The 15,861-nt window shown below is 47.1% G+C and overlaps 2 protein-coding genes across 3 annotated transcripts; both read left to right on the top strand.

Annotated features, from left to right (window-relative positions):
* The first annotated feature begins 521 nt into the window (after positions 1 to 521).
* LOC136338412 (small ribosomal subunit protein uS13-like) lies at positions 522 to 940 on the top strand. Its single transcript, XM_066280794.1, has one exon. The coding sequence runs from the start codon at positions 542 to 544 to the stop codon at positions 935 to 937; it is 396 nt and encodes a 131-aa protein (XP_066136891.1). The 5' UTR covers positions 522 to 541; the 3' UTR covers positions 938 to 940.
* A 6,937-nt stretch (positions 941 to 7,877) lies between these two features.
* Positions 7,878 to 15,766, top strand: TMEM37 (transmembrane protein 37). 2 transcript variants are annotated; one of them, XM_066278770.1, is made up of 2 exons: positions 7,878 to 8,320; positions 14,252 to 15,766. In XM_066278770.1, exons 1-2 carry the CDS (start codon positions 8,270 to 8,272, stop codon positions 14,822 to 14,824), a joined length of 624 nt encoding a protein of 207 aa, XP_066134867.1. In that variant the 5' UTR covers positions 7,878 to 8,269; the 3' UTR covers positions 14,825 to 15,766. The 2 variants fall into 2 exon arrangements, with proteins under 2 accessions (XP_066134867.1, XP_066134868.1); XM_066278771.1 differs by lacking the exon at positions 7,878 to 8,320 and adding an exon at positions 8,591 to 8,689.
* Positions 15,767 to 15,861: the final 95 nt, after the last annotated feature.

The raw sequence follows: 15,861 nt of genomic DNA on the forward strand, positions 1-15,861 counted from the left end.
TATGGAATACAACCAAATAAAAACAAAAGATAGAAAGATGAAAGAGAAGGATCAAACAAGACACAAAACTAACAGAAAGCAAGATATAAAATGGCAATAGGGAACTCACAAGTGTCAATAATTACACTAAATGTAAATGGATTAAACTCACCAATAAAAAGGCACAGAGTAGTAGAATGGATTAAAAAAGAAAACCCAATTGTATGCTGCCTACAAGAAACTCATCTAAGCAACAAGGATAAAAACAAATTCAAAGTGAAAGGCTGGAAAACAATACTCCAAGCAAATAACATCCAAAAAAAAGCAGGCGTAGCAATACTCATATCTGATAATGCTGACTACAAGACAGAAAAAGTACTCAGAGACAAAAATGAACATTTCATAATGGTTAAGGGGACACTGAATCAAGAAGACATAACAATTCTTAATATATATGCACCAAACCAAGGAGCACCAAAATATATAAGACAGCTACTTATTGACCTAAAAACAAAAACTGACAAAAAACTCTTCCACAGGAGGCCTACACGCTGTTGGCGCCATGTCTCTAGTGATTCCCGAGAAGTTCCAGCACATTTTGCGAGTACTCAACACCAACATCGATGGTCAGCGGAAGATAGCCTTTGCCATCACTACCATTAGGGGTGTGGGGCGAAGATACGCTCACGTGGTGTTGAGGAAAGCAGACATCGACCTCACCAAGAGAGCAGGAGAGCTCACAGAGGATGAGGTGGAACGTGTGACCACCATTATGCAGAATCCACGCCAGTACAAGATCCCAGACTGGTTCTTGAACCAGCAGAAGGATGTGAAGGATGGAAAATACAGCCAGGTCCTGGCCAATGGTCTGGACAACAAGTTTCGGGAAGACCTGGAGCAGCTGAAGAAAATTCGGGCCCACAGAGGGCTGCGCCATTTCTGGGGTCTTCGTGTTTGAGGTCAGCACCCCAAGACTACGGGCCGCTGGGGTGTGTCCAAGAAGAAATAAATTTGTAGGCCTTGTCTGTTAAATAAATAGTTTATACACCTTAAAAAAAATGAGAAAAATACAATCATACTTGGAGACCTCAATACTCCGCTGACAGCTCTAGATCGTTCATCCAAACAGAGAATCAATAAAGATATAATGGCCTTAAACAAAATACTAGAGCACCTGGATATGATAGACATCTACAGGACATTTCATCCCAAAGTGACAAAGTATACATTTTTCTCCAGTGTACATGGATCATTCTCAAGAATTGACCATATGTTGGGCCACAAAAACATTAACAAATTCAGAAAAATCAAAGTTGTACCAAGCATATTTTCTGATCATAAAGCCTTGAAACTAAAATCCAACTGCAAAAAAGAGGAAAAAAAATCCCACAAAAATGTGGAAACTAAACAACATACTTTTAAAAAATGAATGGGTCAAAGAAGAAATAAGTGCAGAGATCAAAAGATATATACAGACTAATGAAAATAACAATACGACATATCAGAATCTATGGGATGCAGCAAAAGCAGTGATAAGAGGGAAGTTCATATCACTTCAGGCATATATAAACAAACAAGAGAGAGCCCAAGTGAACTACTTAACTTCATACCTTAAGGAACTGGAAAAAGAAGAACAAAGACAACCCAAAACCAGCCGAAGAAAGGAGATAATAAAAATCAGAGCAGAGGCCTGACCTGTGGTGGCGCAGTGGATAAAGCGTTGACCTGGAAATGCTGAGGTCGCCGGTTCGAAACCCTGGGCTTGCCTGGTCAAGGCACATATGGGAGTTGATGCTTCCAGCTCCTCCCCCCTATCTCTCTCTCCTCTCTGTCTCTCTCTGTCTCTCTCTCTCTCCTCTCTAAAAATGAATAAATAAATAAAGAATAAAAAAAATGAATAAATAAATAAAAAATAAAAAGTGACTTTTAAAAATCAGAGCAGAAATAAATGAAATAGAGAACAGAAAAACTATAGAAAAAATTAATAGAACAAGGAGCTGGTTCTTTGAGAAGATCAACAAAATTAACAAACCCTTGGCAAGACTTACCAAGGAAAAGAAAGAAAGAACTCATATAAACAAAATCCAAAATGAAAGAGGAGAAATCACCACGGACATCATAGATATATTGAATACAAAGAATTATTGTAGAATACTATGAAAAACTTTATACCACTAAATTCAACAACCTAGAAGAAATGGATAAATTCCTAGAACAATACAACCTTCCTAGACTGAGTCAAGAAGAAGCAGAAAGCCTAAATAGACCTATTAGTAGAGAAAAAATAGAGAAAACCATTAAAAACCTCCCCAAAAATAAAAGTCCAGGCCCAGACGGCTATACTAGCAAATTTTATCAAACATTCAAAGAAGTCTTGGTTCCTATTTTACTGAAAGTCTTCCAAAAAACTGACAAGAAGCAATACTTCCAAACACATTTTATGAAGCCAAGATAATCCTCATACCGAAACTAGGCAAGAATGGCACAAAAAAAGAAAACTATAGAATACAGATGCTAAAATACTAAACAAAATACTAGCAAATTGAATACAACAACATATTAAAAAAATAATACATCATGATCAAGTGGGATTAATCCCAGGATCTCAAGGATGATTCAACATACGTAAAATGGTTAACATAATACACATCAACAAAACAAAGAACAAAAACCACATGGTCTTATCAATAGAAGCAGAAAAGGCATTCAATAAAATACAACACAATTTTATGTTTAAGACTCTCAACAAAATGGGTATAGAAGGAAAATATCTCAGCATGATAAAGGCCATATATGATAAACCATCAGCTAACATCATATTAAATAGTACAAAACTGAAGGCTTTCCCCCTTAAATCAGGAACGAGACAGGGTTGTCCACTCTCTCCACTCTTATTTAATGTGGTACTAGAAGTTCTAGCCAGAGCAATCAGACAAGACAAAGAAATAAAAAGCATCCATATCCGAAAAGAAGAAGTAAAGGTACCACTTTTTGCAGATGATATGATCCTATACATCGAAAACCCCAAAGAATCCACAAAAAGACTACTAGAAACAATAAGCCAATACAGTAAGGTTGCAAGATACAAAATTAACATACAGAAGTCAATAGCCTTTCTATATGCCAACAATGAAACATTTGAGAACGAACTCAAAAAAAAATCCCCTTCATGATTGCAACAAAAAAATAAAATACCTAGGAATAAACATAACAAAGAATGTAAAGGACTTATATAATGAAAACTACAAACCATTGTTAAGGGAAATCGAAAAAGATACAATGAGATGGAAGAATATTCCTTGTTCTTGGTTAGGAAGAATAAATATAATCAAGATGGCCATATTACCCAAAGCAATATACAAATTTAATGCAATTCCCATCAAAATTCCAGTAACATTTTTAAAAGAAATGGAACAAAAAAATCATCAGATTTATATGGAACTATAAAAAACCCTGAATAGCCAAAGCAATCCTAAAGAAAAAGAATGAAGCTGGGGGCATTACAATACCTGACTTCAAACTTTATTATAGGGCCACAACAATCAAAACAGCATGGTATTGGCAGAAAAATAGACACTCAGACCAGTGGAACAGAATAGAAAGTCCAGAAATAAAACCACATAAATATGGTCAAATAATTTTTGATAAAGGGGCCAACAACACACAATGGAGAAAGGAAAGCCTCTTCAACAAATGGTGCTGGGAAAACTGGAAAGCCACATGCAAAAGAATGAAACTGGACTGCAGTTTGTCCCCTTGTACTAAAATTAATTCAAAATGGATCAAAGATCTAAACATAAGACCTGAAACAATAAAGTACATAGAAGAAGACATAGGTTCTAAACTCATGGACCTGGGTTTTAAAGAGCATTTTATGAATTTGACTCCAAAGGCAAGAGAAGTGAAGGCAAAAATTAATGAGTGGGACTACATCAGACTAAGAAGTTTTTGCTCAGCAAGAGAAACTGATAACAAAATAAACAGACAGCCAACTAAATGGGAAATGATATTTTCAAACAACAGCTCAGATAAGGACCTAATATCCAAAATATACAAAGAACTCATAAAACTCAACAACAAACAAACAAACAATCCAATAAAAAAATGGGAAGAGTACATGAACAGACACTTCTCCCAGGAAGAAATACAAATGGCCTACAGATATATGAAGAGATGCTCATCTTTTTTAGTTATTAGAGAAATGCAAATCAAAACTGCAATGAGATACCACCTCACACCTGTTAGATTAGCTATTATTAACAAGACAGGTAAGAGCAAATGTTGGAGAGGCTGTGGAGAAAAAGGAACCCTCATTCACTGTTGGTGGGAATGTAAAGTAGTACAACCATTATGGAAGAAAGTATGGTGCTTCCTCAAAAAACTGAAAATAGAACTACCTTATGACCCAGCAATCCCTCTATTGGGTATATACCCCCAAAACTCAGAAACATTGATATGTAAAGACTCATGCAGCCCCATTCATTGCAGCATTGTTCACAGTGGCCAAGACATGGAAACAACCAAAAAGCCCTTCAATAGATGACTGGATAAAGAAGATATGGCACATATACACTATGGAATACTACTCAGCCATAAGAAATGTAATTGACATCGGATCAATTACAGCAAAATGGTGGGATCTTGATAACATTATACGAAGTGAAATAAGTAAATCAGAAAAATCCAGGAAGTGCATTATTCCATACATAGGTGGGATATATAAAAGCTAGACTAAGAGACATTGATAAGAGTGTGGTGGTTATGGGGGGAGGGGGGAGAGGGAGAGGGAAAAGAGGAGGGGGAGGGGCACAAAGAAAACTAGATAGAAGGTGACAGAGGACAATCTGACTTTGGGTGATGGATAAGCAACATAATTGATTGACAAGATAACCTGGACATGTTTTCTTTGAATATATGTACCCTGATTTATTGATGTCACCCTAGTAAAATTAATAATAATAAAAAAGAAATGAAGGGGAAGCAGATTTAGATTCTAAAATTCATGCACTTTACTACCAACAGATACTCTGTTTTTCCCTTCTTTGTCGCTCATTGACCAGGACAGTGGTGGGTACATTGTAGGTATTCAATCAACTCTTCCTGAGCACCTCCCATGTGCCTGACTCTGTCTTAAGCACCAGGGATATACTAGTGAATAAAGCAAAGTCATTGGCCTCTTGGAGCTTACACTATATAGAGAAAGGGTGTGTGTGTGTGTGTGGCGGTAAGGGGGGAGGGAAAAGAGAATGGAGGGGGTTGTTTCAGATGCGGTGGTCATTGTAAGCTCTCTGATAAGGTGACATCTGAGCCCAGACCTCAGAGGAGTGAGGTGGTGAGTTTTAGAAGATGTGAATATCTTGAGGAAGTACATTTCAGGCAGAGGAAGCAGTAAGTACAAAGGCCCAGAGGTGCTTGTTGACTGACTAATAGATCTAGTCCTTACTGCTTTATTAATCAGTACCTGTGTCTCTGCCTTGTACACTCTATGAGCAACACCTAGCTCCATGGGGGCCACTTCCTCCCTTCTTTATGTCGTTCTTTACCCAACCCTGACCAGGCCTAGAAGTGGGGATGGCAGAGGGATGGCTATTGAATCTGTCACACTGTCTGGTGAAACAGCACAGAAAGCTAAGAAGCAGGGCAGGTTCTGTGCTGTCCCAGGGGTCACCACTCACCCCATGCTATTTCTGGTTTTGACCCTTAAGGGTCCTACTCTGTCATCCAATCCCCCACCTGTGCCTCTGCATGGACCCCATGGCACTAGAAATCCCCTCCCCTCTAGACAGCACTCCTGCTGAGTTATCTGCCTCTCTCACTATCTCAGAAGGGGTTTGGAACACACTGAGGAAGTATTATGGATGCTGCCACACCCCACTCTGTCTCAAGCCCTGGGCACCATGGGTACCTAGGAGACTCCAGGATGCTAGAATGCAGAAGGCCAGCCCTGGAGACCAGCTCAGACCTGATCCCTGTTCTTCAACAGCAACTCCACTCAGACTCCTGGCTGTGTGTTGAGTCTTCTTATGGCCATAAAATGATTGGAACTAGACGGTCACTTCCTCCTTACTTTAAGTCATTTCTGCTTCTCCAGCTATCTTGCTGACATGTGTTGCTCTAAATTCTACTGATTCAAGACTTTCTATTCTTAGCAAGAAAGCAAACAAGTAACATATTCCCAATATGCTTGACCACACACGGAAATCTTAGACGGTACAAGAACATGACAATCCTTTCTGATTTTACTTCCAGGCACACCCCTGGTCATATGAAATGCTGCTGGACCCAGTGTATGGCCAGTATCCACTGCCACCATCACAGCTGCCTGGCCCATGCAGGTTCTCATTGGATTCAGACAGACGGTAATGAAACAACACAGCCATGAACTGGTGGGCCATTATCTTTAATCCTAGCTTGCACCCAGCAGGCAAGTAAAAACACACACTGGGCTCCAAAACCCACTCATTCAGCACTCACAAAGCTTATCCGAGTTTCCTGGAAGCAAAGGTTTCTAGCTCACTAGCCTCATTCTCCTTTGTTCTCCATCTTCTTCTCTCTACACAAACTCTGCACTAACTGGCTTCTCTTTCAGCACTCAGCCATCTTGGCTGCCTCTTCTCTCCTCCACGTGGCCTTTCTCTGCTCTCCAACCTGCTCTCTGCTCTAATGCTAATCTCAGGAACTGAGAGAGCAAGCCCTCAGTCTGCTCCACTTTATAGTGCAGAAATCAAAACCTTTAATTCAATATACAAAATAGGGAAGTCTCTAATACAAAGTCACTTCTCTGAGGCATGATGGGATTGCACCACCCCACATCAAAAAGAGTGGGAAAGGCTTAGTCCTAAAACTAAGCCCCAGGCTACAAGGATCCTGCCTGCCCACAGCCTGCCCCCAACACACATTAATATAATCATGCCCATCTCAAGCAAGAAGGGTAACCAATACCATCACCTGGGCGACAGGCTTCCATGTGGGCAGCGCCATTTTTAACAAAGTGAGCATAATACATATATTTTATCTGCCCAACACCCAGTAACCCAAAAAGGCCTTTGCAATGAGCATTCTATGGCTCTATAAAGGGACACCCAACGGGTTCAGGTCCTCCATTCCTGTGTCAGCCCCATCTCTGGAGACCAGGGCTGTGGAGAGGGGTACCTGGCTTCTAGGATAGAGAAGGTAGGTAGGGGCGTTGAGGTAAGGCCCCCAGCAGAGAGGGGCTGACCTGACTGGGCCTGGCTAGCTCCCCTTTGCCTTTGCCAGTGATTCTCAAAGTAGGGTCCCCAGACCAGCAGCAGTAGCAGCACTTTATTAGAAATACACAAAGTGGGGCCTCACCTCCATCTATTAGATCAGAAATTCTGGGGTGCTGCCCAGCAGTCTGTATTTTAACAAGCCCTTCAGGAGAGTCTGATGCAAAATTGCGGCAAGAACTCAGACCTAAACTTGTTCTGCAGGTTAAGTCGAGTCCTGGTTCTCAATCAATTCAAATGTGGGAGGCTGAGGGCATGGCCCTCCTGAGCCTGGGCCCTGATGACCAAGTTTAAGGATTTTTACAAGGTCCCTTTGACAGTTATGAAATCAGGAAGATCTAACTGGGAGATGCACAGATAACTGTAACTTTCCGCCTTTTTCATGTGGCTCTTGGGGAAAAAGAGATGGAGTTGTTCTGTAAATAATTTTATTTATTCTATTTAGTTCAGGAGAAAGGGGATCTTGCTTTACCTTAAGCAGGATTCCTTCTCTTTACCAACACACTTTTCTACAAACTGAGATCCTAGGGGAGGCTCTTAATTCGAAAGTGCTGCCCTTTGGCCCTCTGGCCCACTCCCATCCCTTTTTGGTCTGGAGACTTTATGTGCTGCTTGCTTGAGAACTCAGGCCTCATCAGAAGTCTAGGAGGAACAATGACTTTTGTCATACTTGTCTTTTTGGTGGTCACTTGGGAAGCCAGGATAGGAACAGATCTGTACATTTTCCATTCCGGGAGACAAAAAATGACACAAGAAGGACTGCCCCAGAAGGTTTCACTCCGTTCACACTTACTGAGGGCCTTGCCTAGACCCCAACCTTGCATAAATATTATCTTGTTATTAACCGTGGCTCAAAGACGTTAGTCAAGCAGCCCAAGGTCAAACGGCGTGTAGTGCAGGAAGTAGAGTCTGGGCTTCAGACTCGCCTCTGGACCTTCCCGCCTCCTCCAGACGCTCGACTCCGCAAGCGGGGGCTGGAACCGAATCCCCAGGCCCTTCTGCCGGCTCCACCCGGCCCTCGAGGAATCTGCCTCCCCTGGGAGATGAGGTGTCCAAGGTTCGGAAGCCAGGGAGTGACTCCCAACGTCAGCCGGGTCAGCGCTCCCCGTAAAGCCCGCTTCTCCTCCCTTGGACCCGGGGGATCCTACCCCTGCGGGCGGGGTCCTCGCACCTTCCCCGGGAGTCGGCCTTCCCCCTCCTCTTCCTCCCCGGGGGCTCCTCCCGGCCGCCCGCTGACTCAGCGTAAACCGACCCGCGGAGGGCGGTGGCGGGACTGACCGAGTCCGCCCGAGGCTGTTAATCGGTCGGCTTTGAAGGCCGCCTCCCTCCCGCCCCGCGGCCTCCCCGCTCCGCCCCCAGGGAGAGGTCCCGGGACGCGCGCGGGCGCCCGCAGCAGAGCGCGGGACGGAGCGCGGCGGGAGCGCGAGCGAGCCCCGTGCAGCATGACGGCCATCGCAGCGCAGGTAGCCCCGCGGCCGGCGCGGGCCGGGCTCTGCCGCCGGGGGCGAGGGACGGGGCTTCGCCTCGCGGCCAGCTCCCGCGGGCGGCGGCTGGGGGGTGGGCGGGAGTGCCCGCTGTGCCGGGCCTCGCAGCGCGCTGGCGGGGCTTCGAGGACGGTGGGCTGGCAGCCACCGGGGCTCCTGCGGCGCTCCCGCCTCGGCTCGAGGCTCTTCAAGCCCGAGGCTCCCAGCTGCTTTTTCGGTTTCTCGTTGGTGTCACTCGTTGAAGTGCCCATCGGCTCGGTTAGGTTTACCAGAGAGGTCCCTCCTTTTTAAAGAGGAGGTGCGTCTGGGTTGAGGACGGACAGAATCCACTTGCAAAGTGAGACTTGCCTCTGTGGCCTGAGGATGCGACTCTGGGGAGCCAGAACTTTCTTAGGTGGGGGCAAGAAAGACCATCTCCCCTCCACTAAACGGCGTTTGGGTTCTGGGAACGGGGGTGGACTCGCAGACGCCCCAGAGAAAGGGGTCCAGTGAGGGGAGCGGCGCGCCGCCCGAAGTTTTGGGTTCTCCTTATGGTAGTAGTGCAAGACGTTTGTGCTGGCCGGGGGCCCAGCCACTCTGCCACCGCGCTCGCTCGGGGTTGCGGCTCTCCGGGGGGGAGTCAGCAGGTGGCAGGGCCACTGCCCTGCGCGCCAGCTCCCCTTACGGGACACATCCCTCCGGATCTCGGCCCCCAGAGTCCATCGACGGGCCTGTGCTGACTATTGGAGGCTCCTCGAATCTGCATATGCAAGTATTCAGACCCCTACAACAGTGTCTCCGGTAGATACTGCTCCATCCAATTTTATAGGTGAGGTAACTGAAATTTGGAGGTGAAGGAACCCGTCCATGAGGCCAGCTAAGCCACAGAAGCGAGATTCAAAGCCAGGACATATTGGCTCCAAATCTCACTTGCCCTTTATGATTTTCTTGAACTGAAAACCCAACCCACAGGCCACCTCCCAACCCCTTCTAGCCTGGACACAGCTGCTGGGTGTGGAGGGAAGGAGGGGACCATGGTGCAGCGAATTCATCCTGTCCTGGGCAGAATCTTGAGTCATGACCATGGAACAGGCCTTGGGAAGAAGGGGACAGGCAGTTAGATTGTAGTTTCAACCCCCTAGGAGCTGACTGTCCATTGGGGAGCGAGGCTTGTAAACAAGGATTTAGAAGAAGTATCTGGAAAGTGAGTGCTAAATTAAGAAGTTAGAAAACTGGGAGGAGTTTGGGAGGCTGCTTTGTACTGGGCTAGGAGCAGCAGGAAAACTGGTAGCAAGGAAACCCCAGTCCCAGTGGAGGAAAAGGAAGGAGGAGGAGGCCAGCTGAGTTGTGGGGAGGGGGAGAGATACGTAAAGCCCAGTGGCTCTACTCTGACATGGAGCAAAGGCTGCCCTGTGAGGAATGGTGTGGTGCTTGCATGAAAATCATCCCTGCCACTTACTAGCCCAGGGGTCGGGAACCTATGGCTCATGAGCCAGATGTGGCTCTTTTGATGGCTGCATTTGGCTCACAAATCTTTAATAATAAAAAAAATGTTAAAAATATAAAACATTCTCATGTATTACAATCCATTCATTTCTTACCGCTCATATTCATGGTTGTGGGTGGCTGGAGCCAATCACAGCTGTCCTCCAGGACAACACCAAATTTTTATTGGATAATGCATAAGGTACACAGGTTGTTGTATGGCTCTCACAGAATTACATTTTAAAATATGTGGCATTCATGGCTCTCTCAGCCTAAAAGTTTCCCGACCCCTGTACTAGCTCTTAACCAAGGTGCTAGGAACTGTTCTAAGTACTTGGAGTGATAACTCGTTTCATCCCCACTGCCACTACAGGAGGTAGGTACTGTTATCTTCATTTATTAGTGAGGAGAGAGAGAGGATAACTTGTCAGAGGTCGAACACAGCTAAAAAGCAGGCTGGCTGGCTCTTGGGACTGTGTGACCACAGCACCTGGGTGCTCAAAGGATGGTGGCAGGCCAACTTATTCGGAAACTATTGAAATTTCCAGCTAAAGATGACGAGGGCATGGCCTGGGCCTGGGCAGAGTGGGTATGGGGGGAGACAAACATGGGGGCTGTTGGGAACATGGAGAATGAGTGATGAGCAACCCAAAGTGCCTACTTGGGTATTGATGGGGTCCTGAGGTATAGGGGAAGATAAGCTCTCTGCATGGGACTCAAAGACCCCAGGATTTGTTCTATGGATCACAAGAAATCATTCATTTGGGCTTACAGATGAAAAAAGGGAAACATTTGCCCCTTTTTAGTGGAGAAAGTCAAAGCTCTAAGAGATTAAAGTGACTTGCCCAAGATCACAGAGCTGGGGGCGGATAGGTCAGGGGCAAGACTTAGCTGCCCTCTTATCCACTAGACCTCCACCGGCCACACAGCTGCCCACCAGGAGAGGACTTCAGGCTCTGGATCACTGATTGGGGTGCCAGGGCTGGGGTGTGGTGTCTGGTGGCTAGGAATGAAGACTCCAGCATGCATCATTATTGTTACTAATATTAATAGCTCTGGTGAAGTGGGAGCTGCCCATGTGCCAAGCACTTTTATGTACATGCTCTCATGTAATCATTGGTCAGAGAGTTTTGTAGTGGGAAGGGGGAAAATGAACTGACATCAGCTGTCTTTCTTTCTGATCCAGGTGTGTGATATCTGAAGGTCTGGAGAGTAAAGTCCTGTCTGGGCTCAGGACAGGTGGGGCTGAGAGAGGAACAGGACGTGCCTGTTCTTAGACAGCGTGATGTCTAGGGTCAGGTTTCTGGGTCCTGTGTTCTTGTGAGTTATTCTCTGCATCTGAGGCTCTCCCATCCTAGAACCTTATCAGGCTCCAGGGGTGCGGTAACTTCGCCAGGTGCATTTATGGCTCCTGCTTTTCTGTAGGAGTTGCCAAGTCCATTTTGTAGGTGAGAAGACAAGGGCTAAAAAGGTCAAGAAACCACCCAAGGACAACGTCTTTAATGGTTTGTAGACACAGATTTGTTTCCTTGGTTTGTTTCTTAGCAGTAGAGCCATTTTCTTCTAATCCTTTTCAATACAGACTCCCAGATTCCCACTGTCTCCAACGGATAACAGGGACCTGCGGCAGCTGGAGTGAGGCCCTGCTTCAGCACCTGGAAGCCCCTCTAGGAAGCAAAGGGACACAGCTCGAGAACCACAGCCCAGACTCCTGCTTGGGTGCTCGTCACAGTTCCCAAAGCTGCCTTTGTCTCAGCAGCTGTCAAGGGTCCTGACCCCTTGAGTATCCCTCTGGACTCTAATCTTTTTCCTCACCAGTAATATTGAGCCCCTAACACCAAGGCCCTGTACTTTGAAGGTTGTAGTTGGTGTTTATTGGCTGAGTGCATCTCATCCATTGCACACTGTGCAATTGTCTGGGCAGCTGTAACAGGCTTTATTGTGATCTAGGTGAGTAATCTTGGGCAAGTCATCTGACTTCTGCATAACAGATTCATCTTTGCATAATCACCATCCCCCACACACAGAGCTTCCTATTCTACCAACCTCACAGGTTTAAGAGTAAAATATGACCCTACCTAAGCAGAAGTATAGAAAGCAACCGAAGTCCTTATTCATATATGTCTGGGACTGAACTTAGCAGTAGTTCCTGCTCACCTCTGCACGTTAGCAGCTAGGTGATGTTCTTGCTAGGGCTCTGACCATAAGACTCTCCCAGAAGCGTGACTTTGTTCCTCATGAGAGGTATGGCCTGGGCTTGCCTCTGTGGAGGGTGTCCTCCGTAGTCCCTGTTCAGTGTCCCAGCACTGGCTGTCATGCATAAGCTGTCTTGTTTTGCTACCTCCCAAACAGTGTGTAACCTGGATTGCTTCCACACACACTGGCTGGGCGGAAGTCTTCGGTTTCAAAGGAGCTTCAGATGGAAATGACCTTAGCTGCAAACTTGACTGTTCATTTATCCCATGCTGCTTCTTGTGCACGCATTGACTGGCCAGTCTAGTATTGTGCCAGGTGCTAGGGACACAGCAGTGTCCTAATGGGAAGCCCTGCCCTCTTAGAGTGCACAGTCTGAGTAAGACAATATGTAAAACAAATCAGAAGGGAATAGGTAACTTATGATCAGGATGGTGAAGGAACAAACATGCCTGATGGGAAATGAGAGGAGGAGACCTGGTCTGGGCAGGGTAGGTGGAAAAGATGTCTCTTGTCATTTCAGCTGAGGCATGAAGAATGGAGAGAAAGGGCAACCTGGAGAAGAGCTTTTCAAGTGGGGGGAAGAAAATTCTCAGCTTGTCCTAGGCATGGAGGAGGGCTGCTGTGCCGGAGTGGGACGGCCCAGGACAACGTGGGGGTGATGTCGGAGAGGGAGGTGGGGCGGGCCTGCCTCGCTGCGGGCTGGATAAGTAGTTTTACTCTGAAGTGTTTCTTGTGCTTTTGGGGCTGGTGGTTGGGAATGGCACCTGGGTGGTGTCTGTGTGCCCTAAGAGAAAGGACACCTCACTGAACACCCGGCTTAGCTTGCCAAGAGAGAGGGGGCAGGGAGGAGTCCAGCACCAAAACCAAGGCTAAAGAAGAGCTTCATGGGCTCCCCACCCTTCCTGCCAAGAACAGAAGGTCTGGTTGGCAAGTTCTAGGAGGGGCTAAGCAAGACTGAAGAGCAAGGTGCAAACAGCACTGCTGGTACTGAGGAAAAGCAGCGCATGAGACGGAGGCCTGGGCTGGGTGTGGACTGGGAGGAAATGGGCTTGTCCTGGGGAAGTTCGAGGGGAGAGGGAAACAACCATGAATTATGTTCCAGTGACTTTTACAACCCTGCTTACAAAGAAACGCAGGCCAGCTGCGAGCTCAAGGTCACAGTAGCCAGAACAGATAGGTTTGCTGCATTCTGAGGCTCTAGGATTTGCCAGTCAATAGAATTTGGATTTCTTTTCTTTTTTATTATTATTATTTGTGTGTGTGTGTGTGTGTGACAGACAGAGAGATACAGAGGGACAGATAGGGATGGACAGACAGGAAGGGAGAGAGACAAGAAGCATCAATTCTTCCTTGTGGCATCTTAGTTGTTCATTGATTGCTTTCTCATATGTGCCTTGACCGGGGGGCTACAGCTGAGCCAGCGACCTTAGGCTCAAGCTGGTGAGCCTTGCTCAAACCAGATGAGCCTGCGCTCAAGCTGGCAACCTCGGGGTTTCGAACCTGGTTCTCCACATCCCAGTCTGTCGCTCCATCCACTGCACCACTGCCTGGCCAGGCAGAATTTGGATTTCTTACTCTTGAAGATCACTGGAGATATGTTAGGGAACCCTTTGGACCTCATGAATGACTGGGCAGACAATGTTTATAGGTCTTGAATGGGGAACAGGGAACACATTGAATGGGGGAAGGGTTCCCCAGAAAGGTGGGTCTGTGCTGACACGTCAGGAGGTGCCGGGAGGAAGCTGGGAGTCAAGGCCATGCTCCAGGCTTCATGGGAGACCGTCACAGAAGACATGGCTATGGGGAGGTGGAAGGTGTGTTCAGGTTGGAGGGGCTATGGCAGGGCTCTCCCTGACATACTGCCTCTGTGGTGTCTTCCAGGCCCAGAGGCTGCTGGGCCAAAGGAGGCCCCGCCGCTCCTTCTTTGAATCCTTCATCCGGACTTTCGTCACTGTGTGTGCTGCGCTGGCTGTGGTCCTGTCCTCTGTCTCCATCTGTGACGGTCACTGGCTCCTGGCTGAGGACCACCTCTTTGGGCTATGGGACTTCTGCACCAATGCCAACCAGACCGGGCCACACTGCCTCAGAGACCTGAGTCAGGCCCGTGTGCCGGGGCTGGCCATGGGCATGGTCCTGGCCCGCAGTGTGGGGGCCTTGGCTCTGGTGGTTGCCATTTTTGGCCTGGAGCTCCTCATGGTGTCCCAAGTGTGTGAGGACCTCCACTCATGGCGCAAGTGGGCCCTGGGCTCCATCCTGCTACTCGTCTCGTTTGTCCTCTCCTCGGCGGGGCTTCTGAGCTTTGTGGTCCTCCTCCGGGGCCAGGCCACGCTCATCGGCTTCACCCTGATGTTCTGGTGTCAGTTCGCTGCCTCTTTCCTCTTCTTCCTGAATGCCATCAGCGGCCTTCACATCAACAGCATCACTCATCCCTGGGGCCAGCTCAGGAAATTTTAGGACCCCTCCAAGGACATATGGTTCTACAAGGAAGTGTGCTCAAGATGGAACTTTTCCAAACATGACCTCTGGTGGGGCAGGTTAGAGGTGGTGACCTTGCAACTGCTGCCTCTAACCCAATAACCTTTGGGTAGTCAGCCAGAAATGGCCCAGGGGCCTTTGCCCACAGCCAGAAGCCAGAAGGGTGTCTCAGTGCTACCAACCACTCTTAGCCAAATTATTCGGATGTAGATTATAGAACACATGTAAAAGTCCTTTTCTTGAATATTCCCAGGACGGGAATAGATTTGGAAGCAGCTCTGGTGACTGGTTCCCGGGCTGGCTGCAGAGCCAAGTGCTGTTTGCACCTGTTTCGTGGCTCTGTGCTGGGCAGGAAGCTGTAGGGTCCCTAGAGCCCCTGGGATCGCAAGGAGTGGATCCTTCTCGTGAAGGGTATGTGGTTGGTGACTAAGATTTTTCTTCTGCCAACCCAAAGGACCTTGTTACACATTTCTCTGCTTGAGCTATGGTCATGCCAGGGAGGCAGAGTTTACACTTCCCTCAGAATTTCCCACACCTGGTAGGTTTCCAAACAATTTTACTTGATTCGACCTCAGCCCTTTGGGAAACCCCATAATTCCTTCTTAACCCCAGCTTCCACCAGCTGGCTGTCTCGTCTGGGGACTCCTTAGGGTTTCTGCCTGAATTCTTTGAGGAGACTTTTTGAGCAAGCCCTCCCTGAAGCGAGTGCATGTCCATCTTTGAATAGGATGTGAGGATAGGACAGCATCAGGATACCATTTTGATCCTAAAATACATTCAGAGAGCACCTGTCTGGACCGCCTGGACCTTGGGTGACAAGCATCCTGATGATGAGTGTGGAGGAAGGCGACAGGAACCAGTCAGGACCCCATCCTGGCCAGCAGATCAGTGGTTTGTGCATTAAACTGCCCCTTTCCAGTCCCCTTGTGTCCTCAGCCCATTTCATTCCACACTAGCCCTGTCCTGTTCCCCTCCCTAATGAATTCTGGCCTTCCCTGCTTCATTCTGGCTGCCAC

The sequence above is a fragment of the Saccopteryx bilineata genome, chromosome 5, assembly GCF_036850765.1.
Source record: "Saccopteryx bilineata isolate mSacBil1 chromosome 5, mSacBil1_pri_phased_curated, whole genome shotgun sequence".
NCBI lineage: Eukaryota > Metazoa > Chordata > Mammalia > Chiroptera > Emballonuridae > Saccopteryx > Saccopteryx bilineata.

Bases quoted from the DNA above. Each gene is read 5' to 3' on its own strand.
- TMEM37 (XM_066278770.1), top strand. From the start codon at position 8,270: ATGAGGTGTCCAAGGTTCGGAAGCCAGGGAGTGACTCCCAACGTCAGC. The intron at 8,321-14,251 runs GTCAGCGCTCCC...GGTGTCTTCCAG, and splicing joins TGACTCCCAACGTCAGCCGG to GCCCAGAGGCTGCTGGGCCA.
- LOC136338412 (XM_066280794.1), top strand. From the start codon at position 542: ATGTCTCTAGTGATTCCCGAGAAGTTCCAGCACATTTTGCGAGTACTC.